We start from the raw sequence: 25,599 nt of genomic DNA on the forward strand, positions 1-25,599 counted from the left end.
TGTTGGGTGGGTCATGAGAAAAGATTTATGTCCAAATAGCCATAACTTCTGGGGAGCGAGATGCAGAAAGATAATCCCTCTTTGCTAGGAAACCCAATCTTTACCAGAGCAGATTCCAGTAACAAATGGAGTTAGGCTGTATTTAATGGTCTATTACTTTTGCATTTGTCATGTTCCTATGTGTTGGTATTTTTTCTCCTTTATATTTGATACAAGTAGCACAATATAAATATAACTGGCAGAATGTGACATCCCTTGTTTTCTTTTCCATTCAGCTGATGTGCTAATTTTGTGTAACACGAGAAATGAACAGTGCTTTCCAGATGTATGAAATTTGGTTTTAACAACCAAGCTAAGGCGGGATTTTTTTCTATTTTTTTTTATGGGATCACAGTTTCCTCAATTAAATTTTAAGAGAATTCAGCTCTGGAAACACTGAGTGCTGTGTTTTAGTTTTCTGTGAGGGAAAAAAGTGAGGAGGGAAGATCTATGCCTACTTTCAACATGTAGAGAGTTAACAAAGCATTACTTTAAGTTCAGTGATTTTAAACTAATTTGTTGATGTCTGCTTATTTGCAATATGCTTCAAATGGTCAGAACTGCTATGACACTCCTGTAATTACTGCACTACTAGAAAGATTAAGTCACCTTGTAATCTAACAATGAAAGAAAGAAATACTGCTCCCTTCTCCGGCCAAGACAGCCAATTTTTGAAGTTACAGCCCTACATAACTCAAAATGCTGGTGGTACACTCTACATGCCAGGTACTGAAGCTGCCTTGTCACACGGACCGTAAAACCTCTTCAGGAAGAAGTGGGAGTCAGGCAAGCTTGTGATGCTGGGGGCTAAATGAGCATGCCCAGGGTTTCCACTAGTTGGAGTAACGTCCAGCACTTGAAGGAAAGAACTTGCTGGGTTTCCCAAAGGCTATCTAGATCTACCAGGATATCTTTGGGCAGAGGTGTGTGTATGTATGTGTCCGCAGCCAGGCAGAGTGGCAGTCTGGAGGTACGTACCGGGAAGTCAACAATGCTGTCGGTACAGAGCCCCTTGCGGAGCGGCAGAAACCAGCAATCCTCAAAGATTAAAGGAATTGAGAAATACACAAACAGACTTTTTGAGCAAAATTGCATTAAAAACATCTTCTAGAGGCTATTTGGGCTCAGATGAAAACTTATTTAAAGTTATTTAGCAGCTCTTCTGCCTTTTAATTAAGCCGGTCATGAAAAATATGCACTGCCCCCCAGTCAGGCAACAAATTACTGAGTTATCCATCCCCACTGAACATAGGCACCTGCCTCCTCACACCCAATCATCATCTCAGGTTTGGGACACTGGCAGAGGCACGTGTGTCACCACAGAAAACAGCAAGGCTTCCCTACGTGACACCATCTCACCATCTACAAAAGTACCAATTTCACACTTAATTCTTTTTGCAAGAGAGGATAGGAGAAACCTAACATCCTGACAGAGGCTCTGACATCCTCCTGAGAACCAGCTCAAGAACACGTTTAGCTTTAAGATGCACTGAAGTAACAGAATTTACTGGTGATGTGAAATTATTCAGTGTGGGAAAAATCACAGCTGACCAAGAAGAGTCATGGGGAGGATTTCCCAATACTGAGCGACTGAGTAACAAACCCATGTATTAAATTCAGCATCAGCAAACACAGCCAGAGAAAAGCTATCCTAAATACCTACGTGCTGGTGGGACACAATTAGGCACCACCTCAGAATCACGACAGTCAGCCAATTTGACCATGTCAGCTCAGGGCTCAGCCATTGCCAGAAAGGGTAAACACTGTTAGGTGTTTCTCCTTTTTTCTTTCCATGTAAAAAATACAAATTTTTACCACTACAAAGCCATCAAAAGCCTGCGTCTTGAAGATTTTGTGTAGTTCTAGTTATCCCATCTTAGAAAGGATACAGAAATGATATACATAGAAGTACAGAAATGGCAAAGAGTATGTTAAAATACAGAATAGCTGGAATGCTTGGACAGACTACGTACATTAAGGTTTGCTAATGTGGGAAACAGGTAACTGTGGGTGGCAAGATTAACATCAATAAAGTTATGAATGACCTGGAAAAGATAGAGGAAGTCTGCTTTTTACACAATATCAGGATGGCTGTAGTGGAACAGGGCATTAAATTGAACTAGGAGAGAGCAAGGTTAAAATGGGACTAGACTGTCGTATCACATATACCGTCACCACCACCGCCTCATAGAGACCACAAGAGACCACAAGAGTAAACGATGTCTAATATACCAAATGTACTACTGGAGTCCCCTATGAGAAAAAAAAAAAAGACTCAGAAAATACCTGAGCCACAAAGTGCTGCAAGCTGGGACAGTATATCTGGGAAATAATCCTTTCCAACTAAAGTTACACTCAAGACTACTGTTGCATCCCGCTCAGGCTGGTACAGCCAGGTCTCCTCACAGGGGCTGCCAGGGCTCTGGTAACCCTCAAAGGGAAGGTGTTCTGAAACACCTCGGTAACAGCACTCAGGTTTGGCTCTATCAGTGTATCTTCTGCTCCAAACACTGCTTAAACTGCAGCTTATAGGTTTCAACAAGCCAGGTAGGCCAGTATATACATGCCTGTACTGCCTTTTTCTTTCTTACAGCAGTTTCACCTTCAACAGCAGTTCCAGTGACTAAAACAAAAAAAAAAAAAACAAACAACTTTTTCAGTACTACTTCAGCTCTTTAGGAACTAAAAATCTGTATATATTCAGGGTCAACACATGCTGTGACGATGGGCCCTAGGACACAGGTGGTCAGTACAAGGCAGCCAAGCACCCCTGCAGTTGTTTCTAGCCAGACTGGGGCTCACCTGCAAATGCAACAAAGCTCCAGCCTGCTCCTGTGCAGTGCTGTCAAATACACACCATCTCCCAACAAACACAGCCAGTCTTGTAACACAGAAGCATTTGCATGCTTTCTAACAGCAGCACTGATTTTTCTACCTATAACTACAGTCATGCATCAACTATTTTTTTCAGCTCTGTACACCAATTCTGTGTAAGTTCTTGTTTCATCAACCAACGTAGCTGCCTGTACCCTAACTCCTACAAAAAAAAGAGAAAACTAATACAAACAAGCAGACCATCACAATTGCTACTACACTTCATAGAAATCTTTATCTTGAATTAGCGATCAGTAATTAGCTCATTAAGATGTACCATAAAAGTTGTGTGAATTAATAACTCCATAAATAGATTAAGAGCCTGACTTTCAAAAGGATGTAAAATATCTTCTCATAATTAAAGTTGTACCTAATGTCACTGAAATATTGAATGATCCATAATTTGCAGGCCCTGTTATATCTAGAAGATAACCACACAATGCTCATACCAATTTTTCATACAAAAATAATTTTTAAATCGGACCTTTCATCTTAATGATAATCAAAAACTAATCTACATGAAAACAGCCTAAACATTTACGTTATTATTTCAAACATGGATCAGTAAGGCAATTTACCTTTCGACAACAGGAAATGAATTAGAAGGCATCAATTCTAACTTGTTGCAAACACAGTTTATTAGCTTAAGGCCCCTTGACGCACAGCCCTAAGATCTTCACAGACACATGTCTAATAATACAAAGTCAGAAATGGAAAAAAGCAATACTGGAAGGTGGGTTCTCCTTTCCCCTTGCCTTAATGGTGGAACCTCACCAGAACTTTGCACGTAGCTGCCCCACTGCTGTTCTGCAGGGAACCCCAGGTACAGGCTCAGTGGAAATACTTTGTCAAGTACCTTAAATTATATAAATTATACGTAGAGAGACCACTGAAGTATCCATTCCTTCCTCCAAGTTAAGCAAAGGCACTGGCCACTCTGTCAAATGATCTGGGCAACAGACGGTGTGCTCAGCAGAAGGTGGAACATGAGAATAACAAGCTAGAGAAGGTGACAATACCTGTAGGTAGCTATAAGAGAAAAAGGGATATTTACCAACCCAACCCAACAAACACAAGGTGCATAATGTAATCAAACCACACAGAGCCACTATAATGCAATAACAGTGTTTTCATCCCAGATAAAAGATTCTTCCTGTTTTTTGTTTTTTTTTTTTTTGTTTTCATTTAAACTGTATACTGTTATTTTTATTTTTTTTTGCTGCATGAGATAGAACAGCTCTTTCCTTCTGGGAAAACTTTCCCATGAAGACATCAAACACAATGAAGTCTTTTCAGCTGAGCAATTTGTCTCAGCACTAATTTCCCCTCTTTCATCATACCTCTGGCAGGAGTCAGCTCAAGCAGTGAGATTCACCTGAGAGCTGGAGGGTGGAAAAGCACCATCATTGTAACCACATCTGTGCTGCTCTAAGAAATTTACTGAAGTTCAAATTTCTCCATGACCTCCAACTTAGTTTATTTCTGCAAACTGAGATGTTTTCTTCCTTCCCTTTTTTCAATGTTTTTATTGAAATTCCTTTCAAATTCAAATTCCTTTCATCTGCCTGGATTTCAATTTACACAACAATACCTCATTCACTATGAAAAAACAAGGTTTTATTTATATTGTTTTTCCAGGGAACTAATGTTGAACAACGTGAAACCATAGCAACTGTCAACTTCCACAAGGTTGTGCTATAAAGGAAAATGGATTGGTGCAACCATCTCTTAAACATTTCTGTGGGTTATCACCATTGTAAATCTAACAAAAACACACTTCATCCTATAACTAGATTTTCATTTCAATGAGAGAAACCATTGATCATTTTAACCAACTATTTGTGATCTACACTCAGCAGTTCCCATAGGAAGTAAATTGTGCTAAGGGTAAAGAAATGAAAGTGTACCTTTTTCAACAGTTTCTTTTCTAGCAGCACAGGGCAACAAGGGCTGGCAGGAAAGGGTAAGATTCAGGGGCCCTTGCTGGGGTAGGAAACTCTAGACAGGAGCAACTGCAAATTTCTTGCCCTGCAAGAATCTACAATGACGTTGAGCTTTATTGTCCTTCGAGCAAGTGAAGAATCAAAGAGCACAGAGGCCAATTAACTACATGGAGTTGCTGAAGTAGCAAGGAAGAGAATAATAGTGGGCACAGTATAGGCAGTGCTAAAATTCTTGCTGTGAAGATTTTTTTCATTATCAGACCTCCTATGAAGAAAAAAAACAAATCCTCAAATTCCCTTTCCCTTCTTATTAATTGTATGACATTGCTAACAAAGCAAAGCTTTCTCCCTTTGTCACTGGTGGGACACAAAGGACTATGAAATAAGATGGATGTATTTGCTCTGTAGCGATGGCCTGCAAGACCCTGGCAGGTTCTGCCATACATCCCTCCTCCGTACCCAAAAACCAAACCTTCCCTGTGCAGGACACCAGAGCAGTGGATGAGCAGCTGCTCTTTCAGATACCAGTGGTACTTCTAGGACACAGGACTGAAACTGAACTCCTGAACTCTAAGGTCTAGTCTTTTTCATGCTTAAAATGGTTCATAATAAAACAATATAGCTTATTTGTCCCTCACCACTCCTATTGATACACTGTTCCAGCAGCTCAGTTCTCTGATGGGTTTACAGATAATTCACAGGCTAAATTTACCAGTACTCAGTTTACACTCACTTATATGCCTTTGCCAACAATCTTTTCCACTTAAATAACTCTTCTCCCTCTGTGGCAAGGTATTTATAGAGAGCAAACACAACCCCTCGGTGCCTTCACTCTACTAAGCTAACCTAGCCATACTCTTTCTGCTTCCTCTCCTGAGGCAGGCTCTCCTGGTCAGTCCCCTGGATGTCTTCACCTCTCAGGCTTAGGCACTGAGTTTTGCCCTCAGTGTCTATGTCCTTCTCTGGACTGCCTCTCTGGACTTTCTGTTCTTGCTTCCCCTGCACAGATAATCACCAAGCATACCTGCAAGCCCTCAAGCTTCATTACAGACTGCTGGAGTGCTAACGTATGACGCCTTCCTCCCAGCTTTACCACTTTCTTGAGCAGAGTTGGTGCTTCTGTCACAGGAGCTGCATGTTCTCTGCTTGCTCTATTATATCCACTTTCATGTCAGACCAGTTGTTCACCACCTGCTGGTTTGTTGCCCAGGCTCATTTGCTTTTGACTGAACACATCTCTTCCCCTAACTGTTAGGCACAGTCCTTCCATTTCTTGTATTACTACTTTAATTACTCCATTTGACAGTCTTAAGATGAGAGGTATGTATTCACATGTACCTGTATTTATGCAAATGTATTGGCAACAGCTAGTAAATAAGATTTTTATTTTTTACACTACACATTCACATGAGCAGGATGTTTGAATGCTGTTTTTAAAAGACATGTCTACTGAATGTGCCAGCCCTGACACCTTCAGCTTGTTTGACCAGATGTAACACTGATTTGCAAATACAGCAAAACACCAGTAGTGACACAACACTGATCCACCAATACTTAAAGGCTTTTCATTTGCTTGTTTTCTTTTAATTTTAACAGCCAAGTTATCTCTGGAGAATGATTACAGAGCACTTCCACCATATTTCACAAAATAAATATGGCAACAAGGAAAGTGGGGACAATGAAAAAGCAGACTACGTAGTAGCTGCAGAACACAATGCAGGTTAAGCAATTAACAGTGAAACAAACTGTTGAGATGAAATCGGCTTTTAAGATTAGACTTTCAGAAGTCAGCCCCATAAATAGTGATACCGTGTCAGCTGCATACTTTCTCCCCAGATAATACATTATTCTAACAGAAAATCTCAGCAGCTGAGAACCTGGTCTTTGACTCCAGCTGTTGTTTTAAAATCTGAATGCTTCAAATGTGGAAGATGTCTCATCTGGAAGCTCTAGTACCAACCTGCGTAATCCTGGCCACAGATTGGGAAAAAGTACTGAGCAATTCAACACCGCAAGCTACAAGAAGCACAGAGAGCTACTTTTGTTTAGAACAAATTTTAACCTTCCCCAACAAAGCTCAGGATGGGAGTAAACATAAGACCTTATATGGGCTTTCTGGCAAACTCAAGACAATTACTTCACTGTTAACCAACAAACATTCACAAGAGCATTGCTGAATTTTTGAGCTAATTACAGACCAGTAAAAATTCTTTTAGCAACTTTGTTCTGTCCTGTGCGCACATAGGGAGGATAAGGAAAGGGAAGACACATACTTTATTCTTTTCAGCATTAGCAGTACAGAAGTATAATTTGATGTAAAAGAAATTTTTTTTTTGAGTCATTTCTTTTTCAATTGTGTCATTTCATTTTTCAGTTAAAATTAATTAATCAAAATTGTGACTGGATTTCTTCTAAAAATGTTTTGGGATTTTAGACGAGTAGGGCAGTATGTTAGCAGATGGCAGTATGAATATATTCAGCTATGTTTGTCCTCCCTAATAAACTGTTCTACAGGTCTCATCACTGCTTTTGATACTGACCTGACCAAACTGTCTTGCAGTTTTTGTTGCATAAATTTTGGTGGATTCAGGGCCAAGAAATAAAAGGTATTCTCCAGACAGACTTCTCACAAGATTACAATAATGTTTACAAACAGATGCAGGCAATTTGGAAACTCTCATTATGGGACTGGATGAAGTCCAGAATTCCATAAAGAATTAGAACTCTGACTCAAAGGTCTATGAAGGATGAGTTGCAAAGGAAGAAAAAGCTTTGATTTTATTGTTCTTGAACTATAAAGAATGTCAAAATAAGCTAAAGTAAAAATTTAGAGTCTGAGCTCAATTTTTGAACCACTTAATGTCTGGTTATTGAAATGAAGTATTCTGTATCATTAGTTTGTAGCAAAGTACAAATTTTTGAATACTTAGCAGACAGGAAAACAAAACATCTGTCAAAACAAACCGCTATTATGTAACAGCGATCACAGAGCAAAAACAATCACATTTTCTGCTGCTATGAGATGGTGCAGTCTGACCAAAGCAGATGTTGCAGCAGCTCAAGTGACAGAGACCATGATGGACAATTGCTCCCAAAAAGCTGTAGTTCAGAAACACTGTAGAAAGGCCTTCCACTAAATCTGTGTAATTTGCACGAGCTCAAGCTTGTATTGAAAACTTGCTGCTACTTAACTGGTATTATAGTACATAAGATAATGAAAAATAAATTCCACCAAAATCTTCTCTGAAGACTAAATATTTGTTGCAGAACACAACATTTGTGTTGTGACATTTGACATTTACATGAATCTACCATACTTTTAAAACATTCTTTACCATATCTTTTCCTGCCCACACAATTGACATCCGTCATATAGAAATATCTTCCCACTTGCATGATGAATGCTTGTAACTCAAAAAAACACCCAGTGAACATTCACAAACGAATTCTTATACATACCTGCAGAACAAACATGCAGCACAGACACATGCCCTGCAGGCACATACCTCCATGCAGAATCAGCCCAGCGCAGAGAAGCATGTTTACCGTGCACAGATACACCATTAGTGGAGCATATGTACACTAGGTCCAGCACTTCCTGAATCTACTACAATGTGGATCTGTCCGAAAACAGAGTTAACACTATGGGTGCTTCTGCTTACAAGTTGTCGTAATCAAGAACACTAACACAGTTGCTCGTGACCCCTCTTCTCCCATGCTCCCCATGGAGATGCTTTGCTAACTGTATTGAATTGAGTTTCTTAGTACTGGGAGCATGTTCTGCTACACAAAACAGGGATATTTATCAAAGGTGTGACTTTAAACCTTCACTAATAAAACACAGATGGTCAAAGACTGCCAGAGAGACCACTATGCCAAATATTTTTCAGCATGTTTTCAAACCCAGGTACTATGTACTGTGAACTACTGAGAAATGATGCCACTCACTTTAATAAAACGATCATTTTATTTTTATTCTGATGCAACAACTGGTGTGAATCTAAAAGAATTTAAATCCAAAACCCCTTTAAATCCAGTTGGTCTATCAGCTAAGAAGGGCCTGCACATTCTTATTGTATGGCCAATGACCATGAATCTTGTTTTTCCATGGCATTTTGTTGATAAATTGTCTTTTAATATGCGGCCACTAACAGAGCCTTACAAACCTGTGTGATACCCTAAAAGGTTCACCTCCACGACTTAAAGAAAGCCATTTCAATACCAGTAGAATAACACAGCAGAATGAAAGCATGCTTTGGCATTGCAACACAGCTGATACAACACCTAAGCGCAGCAAGAAAGCATGTCCGTTCCTCCTGCATGCTCTCTCACTGCCTCCCTTGCTTCCCAATTTTCCACCTAGTCTGAATCAACTCATTGTGCAACTGGCAAAGCTATTAAAGCTAAAACAAGGGAGGAAGAGGGTAGGAATATATAGGCAGGTGTGGGGTGGGAAGGGAGGGTGGAGGTGATATTGCCCTTCTTTTGGTGGCCAGTAGCCATTAGAGCAGCTCAAACTGCACCCTCAAACCAGTGGATAGGTTTGGATTAGCATGTTGTTTTAGCTTGGCATCAGGTAGAACTACAGCCTTAGCACAGGTTTACGCATTTTGCTGAGCTGGAACCTAAACTGCCGTCATCAGCTAAGTCAACACATGGACACAATGGTTTCAACAGCAGTCTAATCTTGTGTCTATTAAGAAAGTAACTTGTACAGAGTCACATCATTTAGTTCCAATAGCAGGGCATTATCAGCACTGCATAACAGAAGCTCTGTTTTCATTGTTAACAGCTATCAATGTAATTTCACACTCCTGCTCCATCTTATAAACAGTCACACAAGTTACTTAAACCCTTTATCCTCTACAAATGCAATGCCTTATTTGGTGCTATTAGTTCTGTCACACAGAAAAGCTGTCTGTAAAAATGACCTATTGATACAATGTGAGCAATTTTAGTTAAAAAGCACGGATTCGCACATCACAGAATTTTCTTTAAATACTTAGAAGCCACACACATGAACTGTCATTACAGAAAATGAATATGGTTTTATTTTTCATCTGGATCAAGTCCTATTACCTAATGCAGGCCCTTATATAGAGAACTTCTATTGATTCTGTAAATAATTCACATCAGCCTGTGAGGATGCAACTGAAAAACATCTATTAGAAAGAAATCTCTTCATGTTCCAAATCTGCTTGCAATCAGCAGTTCTTTGTAGGCAAGAAGTTGGTTGTGGTCCTTTGCCAAATCTCAGTGTGTGGCAATTCCATAAATCTGACTAAATCAATGCACTTGGAATTCTCAAGATAGTTCATTTTCCAAAGAACTTGCTTGATTTGTGTGTGTGTATATATATATATATATATATATAAATAATTCAGTATATGTGTAGAAATACATTGCAATGATTTCTCTTTTCCTTAGTTTACTATTCTGTTTAACCTAATTCAATTCACATTTAACTTCTGGGTGTGCAAGCATGAGTTTTGCTAGTTCTGCCATAAGTTATTGAAAGGTTACAAAATGTTTAATTCAGCATTTCAATTCTAGTAATACCCAGCAACATACGTATTCTAATAGCAGCTAAATAACTTTCTAAATGCTCACATAGTTAGTATTATTTATCACAATTACCTGATTATTGTAGAATTCTTTTCTTAAGTTGTTTTCTGAGTTACCTCAATTTCTGTTGCTGAGGTCCAAACCTCTGAGTATCTAGAAAGTTATTTGAGCATTAATGTTGTGATGGACAGCTCGTGATGCAGGCTGCTCACCCAAGTTATATGTTGTTGCTTGTGCTGATCATAACTTTTAATAAACAAGTGTAATGACTAGCAAAAAAGAAATACAAGTGGTCCCAAAACACACTTGTCAGTTCATGCACTCAAGTGCTTGTAAAACCAGCACACTCCAACGCTGAACCAGGGTCAGTTCAAACAGCTGCACCAATGGCTTTTCAGCACTTTAGCAGCTGTAGTTTTCTGCATGTCTGTCCTGGTGGGCTAATGACCATATAGGTGACACCACAGTCAATTGCTGCCAGAGAAAAGGAAACTACAGCAACGGGGAGAACTGTAAGGAAGGCCACCTAGGGATCAATCTGGGGAAGCTTTCTTACTCTGTTTTGTGCATCAGCAAACCAGAAACATTTCATCAACTGAGCTCTCTGGCAGCAAAGTAAGCCTATCTGATTTAGTACCCTTCTACTTAAATAGGCTACAAGTTATAACCTTACAGAGGAAGTACCTTTGAAACTAGTAAGATAATTTGGATATAAATAAACATCTCACCTTGTCTTCTGTCTTTATTTCAATTACACTGCTACCTTCTTTGTATTTTTTCTTCACTTTAAATTCCTTTTCATGATCTGTGTAACTCATCACACGATAGGTGATGCATTTCAGACACACGTAGCAAGTTGATGGACATGGCTTGTGACATGGCTACTGAGTGCCTCCGAGGCAAGCAACATGATCCCCAGGGGGCTGAGAGAAGCTTAGTACCAATTCTCTAAAGATTGGGTCAGAGACATGGAAACAAACACACAGTAGTTCTCAGTCCAGTCTTTGTTTGCAGCCCACCGTATTCAGCATACATTCTGATGAGAACTTCACGGGCAGTTGCCCAAATATGCTTTAAGATTAAAATAAACTAAACTGAATGTTAGAAGACATCCAACTTTTTGCTACGATACCCAATAAATAATATAGAACTAAGCTAGGGAAGGAGATTAGCAATCTACAGAGATGGTCTTTTGCCAGTTTTGCTGCAGACATTCATCATGACTTCAAATGCATTGTTTAAAATACTGTATCTTGGTTATCTATCTCTGTGAAATTGCTTTATTTTGGCTTCTCTATGTAGAATAAAAACATTTTAGGGGTGCAGTTGTCCCTTATCCTATATACACTGAGCAAGTCATACAGCTAATCTGGCTTTTGCCAGCAGGAACTAAACCATAGGAGCATGGTAACAAATTCAGTAAACAATCTGGCTTTTTACTGAGTTCTACTACTACCTTCCACCAACTTCAAACTGCATGGGAGCACCTAAATTCCCTTCAACACATCTGCTGTTCCCAGCCTGACCAGGTCCAAAAGCAATAGTAAAAATATGGAAATAATGTAAAACGATCCCTATTCCAAAAACGTTTCTTAATATGTGCTACTTTGCACATTAGTCTACTCTACTACCCTAATAACTCAGTTGTTGAGTTCACAAATTTTACTTCTCAAATGTGGAGGAGTAATTTTTCCCTTAAAATTTCTGCTGTGAACTAAAACAATCATGCCAACGACCTAAATCAGTACGGTTTTCTAAAAGCCACTTAATGCATAGCCCCTTACCTGCCATTTAAAAGAACACTATTTTATTTTGAAATATATTGGTAAAGCTTTCTGTACGTGACTCGCTGCTGACAAAAGAATAACAAAGGACCTCAAGAGATTACATTATTAGATGAAGTTCCAAGAATTAAGAAGGAAGAGATTAAAGCATAGCTATAGACCAATGCAGTTTGTAATTAAACCTGAATTCTCAGGTGCAAAAGCCTGCTTATTAAATGTAAAATATATAATAAAATAAATAAATCACTTGAATAGTCCTTTATCTTCAGGATGAAAATTTTAAGACAGTCTAGCTCTACAGAATCAGTCAAAGAGTTCTTCGAGTGGTTTTGATGAGTAGAAGCTCCATTAGTTCCACAGAGAGTTTAAATTAATACAGCACAAGTTTTTAAAAATTTATTTTCATCAGTCAGCTCTGCATTTTTAGATACCCAATGGCAATTCTAGCACGGCGGAGACAGCACTGGCATATGGGCATTAGGCAGCAGTACCTGCTACACTGCAGATGACACACCAGGTGTAAACACTCGTCCGACAAACCCTTCCTCACAGGAATGCTCTTTGCTGAATTCGCAGCTGGAAAGGATTCAAAAGGAGCCTGCCCAACAGAAACATGGTGCTTTGCCAAGGGAATGTGGGGTTTTTCATTGAAATACTCCCCATCCTGTCAGTGATGAATACCACTAGGGCAGGACAGAAGGCAGTCCCCTCCCTCTGAAGCAACTGGAGATTATGAGTAGTCATGCAAAACCAAAACAGAACTTACATTTTAAGCTTCTAAGATCTCCGCAAAGATTTTCATGAAGAGAAATCTCCTCCATGTAAGAGGTGGCTTTGTTGTACCTGGAGCCTGTGTTGTTTCCACTCTTAATATTTCAGGAGAGCTGCAGTTTTGGCATTATTGCACTAGATAGCAAAAATCCCTAAAACATAAAGGCATTCATTCCCCTACAGAAAGTCTGGCTTGTTGCAACTCTGTCTCTGTGACAGCAACAGCAGCAATAACAGCACAGCCCACACCTCTGCAGAGTCCTGGCAGCTCCCCTATACTTTGTACTAAGAGTAGTATTTGACTCCTAAATCCCAAAATACCAGCAACAGCAGATTACTGACATTTCTCAGCAACTTTACTTCAGAGGTTATCAAAACCTCCTTCACGTTCCCTGTACCTCTCTTTCTGGCTGTAAACTCAGAGTTTTGGAGCAAGGTGACACTTTGACACATGCCCTGTGTTTTCTGCTAACGTGGGCTCCAATCCTGCACTTTGCTGTACGTTTGAGTTCTCTTCCCAAGGAGACCTATGAAGGTACAACTTGGCCAAAGAGGCTCTTGGAAGGGTTTCTGCACCATGGAGGTGCTCCAACACGCTGTTACATAGCATTACACTACAGCACAGTAAGATTTGCCCTTGTCCATGATATGCAGTATTTGCCATGCAAATCTCTGAATTACAAGCTTCAGATTCAACCCTGTTTTCAGAAGCACTGTGGTAAAAGCAGAAACTAGCGAAGGGTTGGCTGTAGAGTCTGAGTGCTATGGAGAAGGCATACCCACAAAATTACAGTGGATCAAATACTATACGTAAATTACCTGGAGGTACTGGCCTAATCCGATGGAATTGGAAAGAGCATATTTCAAGTTTTCTTACTACTCTTCCATCAGAGCTAATTTTCTTAGTTTCTTAACTCCATAAGGTTCTTTCTTGTAGCTGCATGGGAATATTTGCATTTAAACTGACTGCTCTCAGAACACAGTACATCATCTGGTTTTTAAAAATCATAACAAATGTCAGCGAAAAGTACACAGTGGGCAAGGAAAGAAACAGCAAGACTTTTTTTAGTCAGTAAAATGGAGAGGTTGTAGAATAAACAATGTTTAAATGAAACTTCTTTTTAAGCATTAAATGTTTGCCAAACTGTCTTTGTGTCTATTCATCTGATCTGCATCTTATAAGCAAATCTGCCTCTAACAGCAAGACATGAGATGGCGTGGCTCTGAATACTACCATAGTCAACAAACACGCTCGGATAACGGTATTTTATTAGGAAGTCAATTTCTGGACTAGAAATAGTTACCAAATAGTTTTCTTATTCTGGGAAAAAAAAAAAGAAAAAAAAAAAAGAGATCATTTCTAAAGTTTACCTGTCTTCTGTTGAGAAAATCCCAAATCTTTCACATAGGAGAGTAACACAATTCTACTCTACACACTCATTTATTAAAGCTGATGTTTATACCCAAGCTGCCCACATTGCAGCTGAATTGCAGCTGAGTACCCTAGCCACAGAGCTACACAACTCAGCCTCTTTTCTCCTTTCTTTGTCAGATTACCTATTTTATTGCTTATTCATACAGCCGGTTCAATGAGAGAGAGAGAAATTCCCCACAGTCTAACAGTTCCTTGGGGATCTGGGTGACTCATCAGCCTTCCAAGCCGGAACCCAGACCTTTTTTTCATTTTGATGAATCAACACCTTTCAGTGAAAAACATTTCAATACAAGAAAAAAACCCTGTCCTGACTTGAGCTCTAATTCTGGATTCCATCCTACCTTGCTACAGCAATTTGTCTGAGAAGTTGGCTGTGACTGAATCCGTTCAGTCATAGGCACATTTTACTACACCTAAGATATTTTGCTAGCATCCTACTCCCAAACATACAGAGGAAGTATAATTAAGGAAATATAGTAAAAAGGAGATGATTTTGTTTCTTTGACATTCAGGTTTGGAGAGCATCCAAAAAAGATTTCTAACCCACCCTTTGGAAACAAAGGACCTGTAACACAAATAAAAACAACACGAAGGCCTAATTTACCTTAATGACAATTCACAGCAAGATTGTTCTAAGCACCACGGAACTTGGACCAAACCGCAAAGTATCTGTATTTAATATATCCCATTTAGTTCACCAGTGAAGCACGGGTACACATAGATTGCAGTTCTACCAGCCGCTAGGAGTTCACCCAGCTTGCAACTGTCATGCTCTCACTGAAACAGTGTGCCGAGCCAAGAGTGTGAAATGCAAGTACCACAAGCTGTATGCAGAAAGGCTTGGCAAGAACAGAACAGTAGCGTGTGAAAAACAGTATCATTTGCTGTGACTAAAAGCTAATGGGGTATTTGAACAAGGCACCAAGGTGAGAGGAGGGCTATGAGCTATTACAGAGCATGACAGTAATTTGTATCCTCAAAGGGAACGTATCAAGTGGGCTGGCAGCAGCTTAGCTATCAAGTAGAGATTTTTCGCATTTCCACATTTCTTTTTTCACATTTCCTACTTTCTTTTAAGCATCTATAGTTTTTAATCCTAGCAAAACTTTGCTCAAGATGATTAATTTCTGTTTGGAAAAGATTTCACTTGAAAGAAGTTTTGATTTGAAAAAAGTTTTCACTAACAGTCTATTTTGTTTGATAAGCTGTATTAAAAAACCACTCATTCCTACAGGCCTGCTCCAAATTCCAGAGAATTGAATGTGTTTTTTCCATTCACCTCATCATATTGTAGACAGTCTATAAATGCTGTTTTCATCACTGCAGGCACACAGGACTTGTAAGGAAGAGTGAGGAAATTGACCTCCTACTGTAATTTTTTAATTGTTACTTTTACATCTCCAATTTCTTCTTGAAATAGTGTAAAAAAGCTTCAGCGTACCTGCTAGTATTTTCCTTACACCTGTCAATAAAATCACTGTCTAAAAGTTACCCAGAACATTACAATTTGTATAGCAGATTCTTTAATACACCCAGCTATTTCTTCTTTCCAAGCAGTTTCCTCCAACAGTGACAAAATTAACAAATCTCTTAAGTACATATTCTATTCAACATGAAAACTCATGTAACCACACTAACTTGAAGTGAACTTAACAATACATCACTTACTGTACCTAGAAGTTGTAATCTTCCAAGAGAATGGTTACAACCTCAAATGACTTGTCCTGTGTTCTTGAACATCCATCCCCGTGCTTAAGAAGCTGTATAGATACATATATAAGTAGAAGTCTGACACCTAAAGCTGGATACCCCTTCTAAAACATATTTCTGTCCTATTAAAAGGATAAAATGCCTACTATGGAAAATGAACCCCCAAATATTCATGAACACCACAAAGGACTTCATAAGAAAAAAGTCATCTTAGCAAAAGGATGTTGTAGATGCTGAAAGTGGACAAGGACTTGAGGGGTGACTGAAAAAGTTCTGAAGGTTACTAAATAAACCTACCGAATGGTCTGCTGCCCACCAGGCACACGTGGACTGAGTGAAGTAGCACAGTCTGTCACTAGACTCCACAGCAACCCAGTCATTCTGTCAAGCCACAGAAAAAGACCTTGGGTGAGCAGTTACTGATGTCATTTTTTTTTCTAGTGGTCTTTTTGTGCCACATGAAAACTTACATGATGCTTGCAACTGGCTTTCTTTCTTATGTCTGTACCTGAACACCAAACTTGCTTCATGACACACTAACTTTGCATCTGTAGTCAGTTCTGGGTAATTTAATGTTTTACTATTTTTTTAGTGTTAAATTTTCTTTCAACAAACTAGCACATAATTACATTTAAAGAAATCTCTATACTGGGATCAGTCTATTAAGTTTCCAGGAGAAAAACTGTGTTTCCTCCATCATCACAAAAACTATACTAAAACGAAGACAAGTCTTTTAAGTATATGCATACCAGTTTAAAATAAAGATCATTACTGATCACATCCAGCCATATGATCCACCACAGTTATCCATCAGGCAACTATCATGTACAAACATCACAGACTTCTGTCACTTTTCTTTATGTAGTTTTTCAGTGTGGGTCATGGTGAAGACATGCCTTGAATTTTTAGAAAATGTGCAGTGAGGGGAGAAGGTAGTGAAATAGTCTACATTGCGAGTAGAAGTCCTCAACAGAAAACATGATTTCTGGTCAAAACCATAAAGAAAATTTTTAAGTTTCTGAAAACAATAATAAATCTTTCCCCCTAACAACGGAAACAGTTCATATTTCCAAACTCAACCAATAATTTCCAGAAGTCATACAACTCAGGAGGAAACACTTCTTTCCTCATTTCCTCTACGACTTTACAGAAAACCTTTACATAAATACACTGAAGCATCACCAGAAGCTTCTCCATAATGCTGCAGATGTATATGGGCATGCATGCAATCATTCCCTCCCTCTGGTGGCTGGATTGCACAAGGAACGGGAAAAGGAGGAAGGGCTTGCAACTAAAATTAATTGTGGATGCTTGTAAAAGTATCTTTTAATAGTGTAAGGAGAACGATTGTGTACATATACATATATACACCTATGTAGTATATAAAACAATATCTGTTTCCAGCACACAGTTTCAATCCAGCCTATACTTTAAGTGCGTTGTTGCTCACATCCACACTGCATGCATACTCACACAGCACAATCGGGACTCAGAAAGCTACCACCACTGGCTGCAGTATCAGAGTTGTGAAGCAATCCTTGATTTTTCAGAATTTTTCCTTAAAATTCAAAAGGCATCAGGTCTCACTACCAGTGCATTGTCTGTACAACATATTTTATCTTGGTAGCTCTTCTTAAGCAGAGGAGGTACCTTACTCACAAGTAGTGATGTGACACACATCAGGTATCTCATGGCCACTTACTTTTCAGCTGTGAATCCTGAATCTTCAACACAGCATTGCAGGTTGTCCCAAAAGCATAACAGGTATTCTTCTGACTGAACAGAATGAAATAGAAGCTGAAAGCCTCTGTCAGGCAGATTACTCCTGTGCAGTATTAGAAATGGCCTTGATTGAAGAAGCAAGTATGTCTCCCCAGCTTGTGGAGAAAAGTAACTACTGCAGTAATCAATGTGAAACTTAAGTAATCGTCTCAACAGTTGGAGAGGACTGATCATCTATAACAGTTTTTGGGACAACCTTCCTTTCCAGTTGTCCAGCAATTCAAAAAGCATTTATAGCACTGAAATTCATTAGGTACAATATTACAAGTAGGAAGCAGTCTTCCTGATTCTATTTTTTCGATACTCTGTGTTTTAGTCAGAGCAAGACTAACATGGCTATTGAGTTTTCTGATATTTAACACTATAATGTCTGCTTATTGTTAGAAAGACAGTCTGTCTCCTGCCCCACACGATTAAAGATGCAACAGCTTATGATTTTCATAGAGTCAGAACTTAGAAGAAGAGAGACCTAACCACAGGATCCTACATAGCACTAATCTTAAATCACCATGGAAGACATTCCTTTATGCATATGTATATTCCCATAACCCCCTAGGAGATGTTTCAGTGACATCCCTTCTGGCAATAAATAATGGATATAAGCGAGTTTACTATGTTGGTTTCTGTGACATTGCAGAAGAAAAAGAATTTGAGCATTATTATATGGTATTTTAATAACTCGAGCAGATTTAACAGAGCTTGTTAGTTGAATTTGTGTGCTTCTTTTTCATAAGACATCACTTGATATGGATTATATAGATAGAAAACATTCAATGTTAGCCAATTATTTTTGCATTGGCCAGTACTGGTGAAATGTAATGAAACAGCTTTCATTTTCACAATATATTATGAATTCATTTGGAACGTATTTTCTGTTCATAACTAAAAACTGGCTAACGTATTTTTAGGAAATCCTCTCTAGCTGAACTGAAATTGAATTTACTCCTATTAGAAATAAAAAGGACAAATATTAACTACTTATGCAGACGTTTATTTCCTAGTATTCCCACGTTTTCTTAGTTAAATAGATTTTGCTTTGTGAGCATCCTAACTAGTACGCTCCTCTGTGGTAGCACTATTCCTGTCTTACCTTCAGGTAAGCCAACTAGGGGTAAGGCACAGTTCTAATCTCGTACTATGCATAATGTTCTGTGTTTGAAATATAATTGTTTCTTTCCACCAACAGTGAAGTCTCTCACCTTGTAAAAATAGAAAGTAGTGCAGGTTGCTGCATCTCCCAGTGCATGACAGCTATTAAGAAAGTCTGATAAGCACTGTCACTTGTTAGCTTGCTGTCTCTATGACCTTCAAACACTTCAGGTTCATAAACACTCTATAGTGCAAGAAGAACCCAACTGACAAAATTCATAATGAGATACTCTAACTGTAAACATTTTTTCACCACAAGGACAGTCAAAATGTGGAGCAAGTCTCCCAGGGTGTTCATGCACTCTTCATCACTGGCGGTTTTCGAGACAAGACTGGATAAAGCTCAAAGGAAGCTGGTCTGATATCACAGATGCTCCTGCTTTGAGCAGGAGGTTGGACCAGATACCTCCTGAGCTCCCTTCCCAGCTGAATGAATCTATGGTTCTAATGACATTTGTAATTAACGGGACTGTACTGTAATTTGCAAAACGTTCCCAAATATAAAGCCAAGGAGGATAGAATCAGCATATAAAATGTGCTGGCTTTTCCATCTTTTATAAGTGATCCCAGACTCTAGCAGCTCTCTTCTCAGCAATAGGGCATGGACCCAGAGGAGTTCCACAGAAGCAAATGAAGCCTTGGTACCTTCGCCTTGAGTCAGAGCTGACAGACTGGCCTTTGCTGCCTGATGGGGGAAGCTCTAGAACAGCACTTCTCTGTGAGGATTACTCCAGCCAGCTCAGCACCCCCTCAGCTGTTTTCTTTCCAGCATCTCTGGATTAAACACTACTCCGTTACCTCACCTTTTCTTACACACACCTGACCTCCACGTACCCCTACCTACCCTATTTGAATGACTTCCTTACAGCTCTTCCTACCTCCTTGTTTTGTATCCTTGCAGTCTACCACTGCATGGCATACAGAGTCAGTTTCTGCATCCAAGTCAGATACTCAGATTAATGGATAAAAGTTCATATGGATATATTTTGTAGAGTAGATAAAGTATGTATGTTTATAACAGAAGCGTGAACAGTTTATAGATGAAATCCTTCTGCCCTTACTTCTGCAGGATGTCCAATTTTCAGTGACCAAAACTGCAGGATTTATTTTTCCATTTAAAAAAAGTGAACTGGGGAGAACAGGGCCCAGTGTTGTACTTTGTTGCTTTTTAATTGATTCGCCTTCATGAGCAGGGAAGAGAATAATTTGGGTAACAGAATGCAAGATCCCTTCAAATGGCCCAGAGAAAGTGAGTGTTTTCATACAACTAGCCAGACTTCAGATTTTTGCTTCCTCACCCTGAAGGACAAGCTTTACCAATAGCAAATTATCACATTCTATCCTTAAATACATCACACACCTGTACATCTAAACAGAGTCTTTAAAAGCATACAAATTGCACACAAATATTCTCAGAACAGCTGCTATTTCTTTCGACAAGACAGGCATTAAAAGAACATGGGTCAAATTCAAATTCAGTTCACCAAAATGCTTTAGTCATGTAGACAGTTGGCTAACATTAGACCTAAATTTGACCTGAATAGCAAAAAGATTGAGCTATCTTCATCTCTGGTTTCCTCAGTTCTTCCAAGTATTCACCATAACCTGCCTAGGACAAACTGCCTGTATTTCATCGGTCATTAAAAGGATATGAAATGCAACTGGGCAAACATTGTATTTTGTGGTCTGAGATTGTGCAAAGAGGTCTCTATCTGCTCCTGTTCTGCACTGTGATCAGTTGCAGCTTGTCCTCTTCCTAAATCTTCAGCCTCAAGGCTTTTGCTGTTGTTGTTATTCTTGTCCTAGTACAACTTGCTTGTTAACTGCTGTCAGCAAGTAGAAAGTCTCCGAACTGGGATTCCCTGGCCATATGATGAATTTGGGCATGAGGGTAGCTACTGACTGTTGCCTATGGCTGACTGGGGCCGTGCAAGAGGTAATCAGCAGTTTTATTAAAATATTTACGTGTTTGCATGGCAAAAAATGAACTATAATACTCTCTCCTCATATGAGGACACACAACTTGCCATTCAAAGCATTTCAAAGCTCTACATCATTCGGAAGGTTGAGCTCAGGCAAATTTATGTCTTAAATGGTCTCTTCCAACACAGTGGATTTGCTGTATTCTACAGAATTCTTTAAAACCAAGGAAAAAAAAAAAGACACCAGAACACGTCTTGGAAAATAACCTACAAATTGCAGAACACTGCATAAAGATACAGGGTTTTGCAACTTACAGTAATGAGAAACTGTTTACTCTGATGGCACAAGAATAACAGAAGCTGAACCCTTTTTAAGTGTGCTAAGGCTAAATGATTATCTCTGTTTTCCATATCCAGATGGCTGCTTGCTAGAGCCTAAGGAAATGAGAAAAGGGACAGAAAGTGCTAAACTCATAAAAACTGAAAGTCTCTAAAGGAAAACACTTTGAGAAAAGGAAGTCAGTAATTTGCTACTTCATTTCTCAGCCAGTCTGCACAGGCTCCGAGAGTATACCAACCCATGACACAGTCTGCTCAAGCCTGTGGAGAGGTGTCCCCTAATCCCTTTGCTTAATGCACAGTTCCAAGAAAAACAAGAAAGAGACAGAAGGAAAGAAGGAATGAGAAGTGCGGTTTCCTACTGGGTGTCACAAAACCTCCTTCTCAGTAACCCAGTTAAAAACCCATTTTCAACCCCCCCCCAACGTTACATCTGAAATTTCCAGAGAAAGTGATTCCAAACTGAAAAGCTGTTACTGTAAAGGCAGTCCCTCATCTCCATAACTCACAGTACTACATTTTGAAGCTGCAGACTTCAGTGATAAGAACATTGTTATTGTCTTTTAACTCCTCACAGCACTACAAACATAAGGCATATTTGGAAAAATGAGAAACCAAGCTCACGTCAACTTATTAAACGTTGTACTATAAGCACACATTTCTAGCCACAGAAATGATGGCTGTGTTCCAAATGTAGTTGTTTCAAATACGTAGACGCAAAAACCTGGAAGAGGAGTAAGCTTTTCAGGTTTATTTGTCCTCTCATTTAGAATCTAAACAAAAATTACCACTTTTTTTTTTTTTTTTTTTTACTCTTTGTGTAATGTACAGAAAACACTAGAAACAGCCTTAAAGTTCACTAACAGTGAAAACTTAACAGTGAACTCTTATTTAAAATGCAATTAATGTAACTGATATTCTGGTCTGAAGCAAAGTTTGACTCTTTAAGACATACCCAATTCTGTTCTTACAGGAACACAGACTTCCCCCCCCAAGAGAAGAATATCCCAAGATATCAGATTTAGAACCAGAAAGATTAGTTCCAAAATATTTTGGAAGAACTAGTCAGAACATGATGAGACACTGAATAACCATCAGGATTTATGGCAGCATTCCATTTGGGAATATTTTGATGACTGTGGCAAGCCAAAAAAAAAATGCAGGAACGTTCACTTCTTCTTGACACAATCTAATATTTCTTCATGACCTTACTGAAGTCATTTCACAAAAGCAGTATGGATCAGTATGCCACAATAATCACTACAGCCACTCTCTGCTTCTCTCGAAATTCCCTGTTATGGCTACTCAAACCAGTTTTTGACTTGAGACTGCTAAAAATATGAGAGAATTCTTAGATTTATTGACACATTTAAAAACCATCAACACTTTGTAAAATCTACTCTTCATCTCACACACTTTTAACTCCCTAGTTTTTAAAAGTATTCTGCCAATACTGACTAGCCCAAACTCCTGTTAAATTGACCACCTCTTACTTTGTATTTGTGTGAGCAAAAAGTAATAACGTGACTTGAAAAGGAGTCTGGAAGACAAAAAAAAATCTTGAAGCCACTAGCAATCCTGTCACTCAAAACAATAAATAAAGATTAAAAAATAGTAACATCCCTTTCTTAAACCAATTAATGTTACAGAAACTTCCAACCAGTTCCACAGGTAGGCATGAAGTAGCAATAACCCCTAGAACAAATTACTTATCTACTATGCTATCATAACCTATAAAATGTCTCACTGACCTAGAAGTGTCATGCCCCTTGGACATAAAAAGCTGCTGCACACCACAGTCATGATTCATCTTTGCTTCTTCTGAGCAACAATTCTCTGCCAAACTTTTGAAAGCTTGCTTTTTTCACCATGAAGACTTATCTGAAGGTAGACACTGTTCCTTTTTTTTTTTTTTTTTTTTTTGTAAATGGGAAATATAGCAGCAAAAGCAGCCTGGATTCAGGTTACCACCTGCAGCCATGTCAATACCTGCTGAGATCTCATTAGGGCTCACACATCAAGCCTGGTCAGGCTGGCTCAGCACTGGGATGGAACATTTCTGCTTAATCCTTTGGAAAACAGCAAGCCTGTGAGCCAGCCCAGAGCCTGCCAGCTCTGAAGGACTACACAACCTGTTAGGGACAGCGCCCTACCAAAACTGTCACCATAAATTCACAATATACTGTACTTATATAATTTTTAACAAACTTATTTATATACATGCTCATTACATTTAAGTACTTATTATTTGAGGCAATTAAGGTTTCAGACCCCAAACTTCAAATGCAGGTGGTCCAGTTGACTACCTGGTGGGTCTACATTAATATGTTAAATATTGATTACATTGGCACTTTTCAACTAAACTTCTGACTGTCTCCACTCCAGATTCTCTTGCAATGAAACTAAGGATACACTTCAAAGATGCTGGTAGTGTTCACTCCCCAGGGAAACACCAGAGCTAATCTGAAGTAAAATCTCCAGAGTACTGATGGTGTTGTCATTAAGTTATCAGCACTATCCCTTTCTCTCTGAACGTCTGTGCCTTTTGTGCACTGGAGATAGAGTCTAAAAGCATATTTCAACCCTTGAATGAAAGGGGCTTTATTACAGAGATCCCAAGCATCCACTACAGCTAATGAAGCCAATCATTTAATTTTCTTCTTCCTTACCCGCTCACTTTTCCTTCTATAAGACTCAAGACACTTTATGGGAATGTCACAATAGAGATGGTATGTGCATTTTAGAGTATATCAAAGTAATTGCAAGCACTTGTTCCTTAAAAGGAAAGATCTGAAATGGTAGCAGCAATCTTCCAGTTCTCACTAGCATCTGTCAACTTCTGAATTTCAACTTGTAAAATAACACTTTATATAGGAGCAGAGTAAAAGGTTTTTGCGTCTTTTTCCCTGTGGGACAGTGCCCAAACACAGCCAGCTGTACTCTAACACAAGTCACGAGCAGACCTCTTGACCTTCAAAAATCCTGAGATCCCAACACATGGTTCACATGACATGAGTGTCTTTGAAGTGGTCATGCTAAAGGTATGTGTCCACTTATGTGACAGTAACCGTAGAACATGTCTTTGGGGACTGCCCTGAGAAGGCACCTTCCAGCAGAGCTCAGAGGATGCAGAGCAATGCCACGACATTGCCTTTGCTTCACAATCCCACACATTAAGCCCAGCTGACAAATAAGGGTGACGCCCTTGCTGACATCTAAAAGGCAAGTGCTGTGGCTGCTGAACATGCCCCCAGGCAATTTTCACACTCCAGCCTTGAAGCATGAACGGCATGCACTGCACTTGATAGCTTTCAGATTGCAATGAGCCTCTTTCTGAGAGTGAATGGCAGAGCCATGGGCAAGGAGCATGCAGTGTCTAGGGCAGGGTATAATGAACACCAGCTACACTCACTATGTTTTATTTCTTCTGTGAACAGATCACTGCTTATCTGTTTATTATTCATCTCTCTTGAAATAGAAGCTTTGAAAGATAAGTAGGTAGACAGACAGATGGAAATAGCGAATGACAATCTAACTTTAATATAGTACTCACAACCCACTGTTCTCCTAAAGCACTATTTCCATATCAGGATTACTCATCTGTTACTCATAAGCACACCCCAAAAGCGTGCCAGCAAGGCCACATCTCCTTTCCCTTCACTAGTAGCAGAGAAAGAACAGTCTGTTAAAGCTCCTCTATGGCAGCCCAGACTTCACAAAAAGGGATTCTGAAGGGGGACCCACGTTTTGTGCACAGATGTAAATCTGACAACAGAATATCTCAAGATCAGGTTTAAGGAAAATCCTTGGGTACTGTCTGTGCTAGTCTGCCATTTGTGAGGCTGAGATCTGAGATCAGCAAATCCAGTTTAACTATCATGTCCAGAGAGAACACAGACAGGGATTCAATGTGGCACTTAACTTAGCTGAAGAGATATTCCTGGGGAGAGGCAGGTTCTTGCAGTTCAGCTGCTACAGAAAAGAAGTCTGTGGGAGCAGCTGCCTAAAGGTCACCAGAGAAAATATTTTGTCTAAAATTTTGCTCCTAGACAAAGAAGCTTGGACATGGCACCTGGTTGCCTCGTATATACTTAGTCATTTTACAGCTTGCTCTTCTATGAGCTGAATTCCCTGTCACATTCCCCCTATTGCACCTTCTGCATCAGGTTAAAGCATCTACAGTTACTCATACAGGAATTCATGCCTTCATCGTCCTCAGTGCTCCCTCTGTACCTTTACCATTGGGCTATGTCCCTAGGAGCCCAGTAGACAGAAGAACGGCACAC

The 25,599-nt window shown here is 39.3% G+C and overlaps 1 protein-coding gene across 4 annotated transcripts in view; it reads right to left on the reverse strand.

The window, feature by feature from the left end:
- Window positions 1-25,599, reverse strand: part of LOC121074895 (glypican-5-like) — a 427,275-nt gene that overhangs the window by 209,485 nt on the left and 192,191 nt on the right. Inside the window, exons 7-8 of one of the 4 annotated variants that reach the window (XM_040567529.1) lie at window positions 17,824-17,897; window positions 17,548-17,679 (exon numbers count right to left, since the gene is read on the reverse strand). The exons of the other annotated variants lie outside the window; for them this stretch is intronic. Coding sequence (XP_040423463.1) covers window positions 17,591-17,679; window positions 17,824-17,897 — 163 coding nt within the window. The 3' untranslated portion in view covers window positions 17,548-17,590. Of the gene's footprint in view, window positions 1-17,547; window positions 17,680-17,823; window positions 17,898-25,599 lie in introns of those variants that run through there. 4 annotated transcript variants of the gene reach the window in all.

This window comes from Cygnus olor, chromosome 9, assembly GCF_009769625.2.
Source record: "Cygnus olor isolate bCygOlo1 chromosome 9, bCygOlo1.pri.v2, whole genome shotgun sequence".
Lineage (NCBI taxonomy): Eukaryota > Metazoa > Chordata > Aves > Anseriformes > Anatidae > Cygnus > Cygnus olor.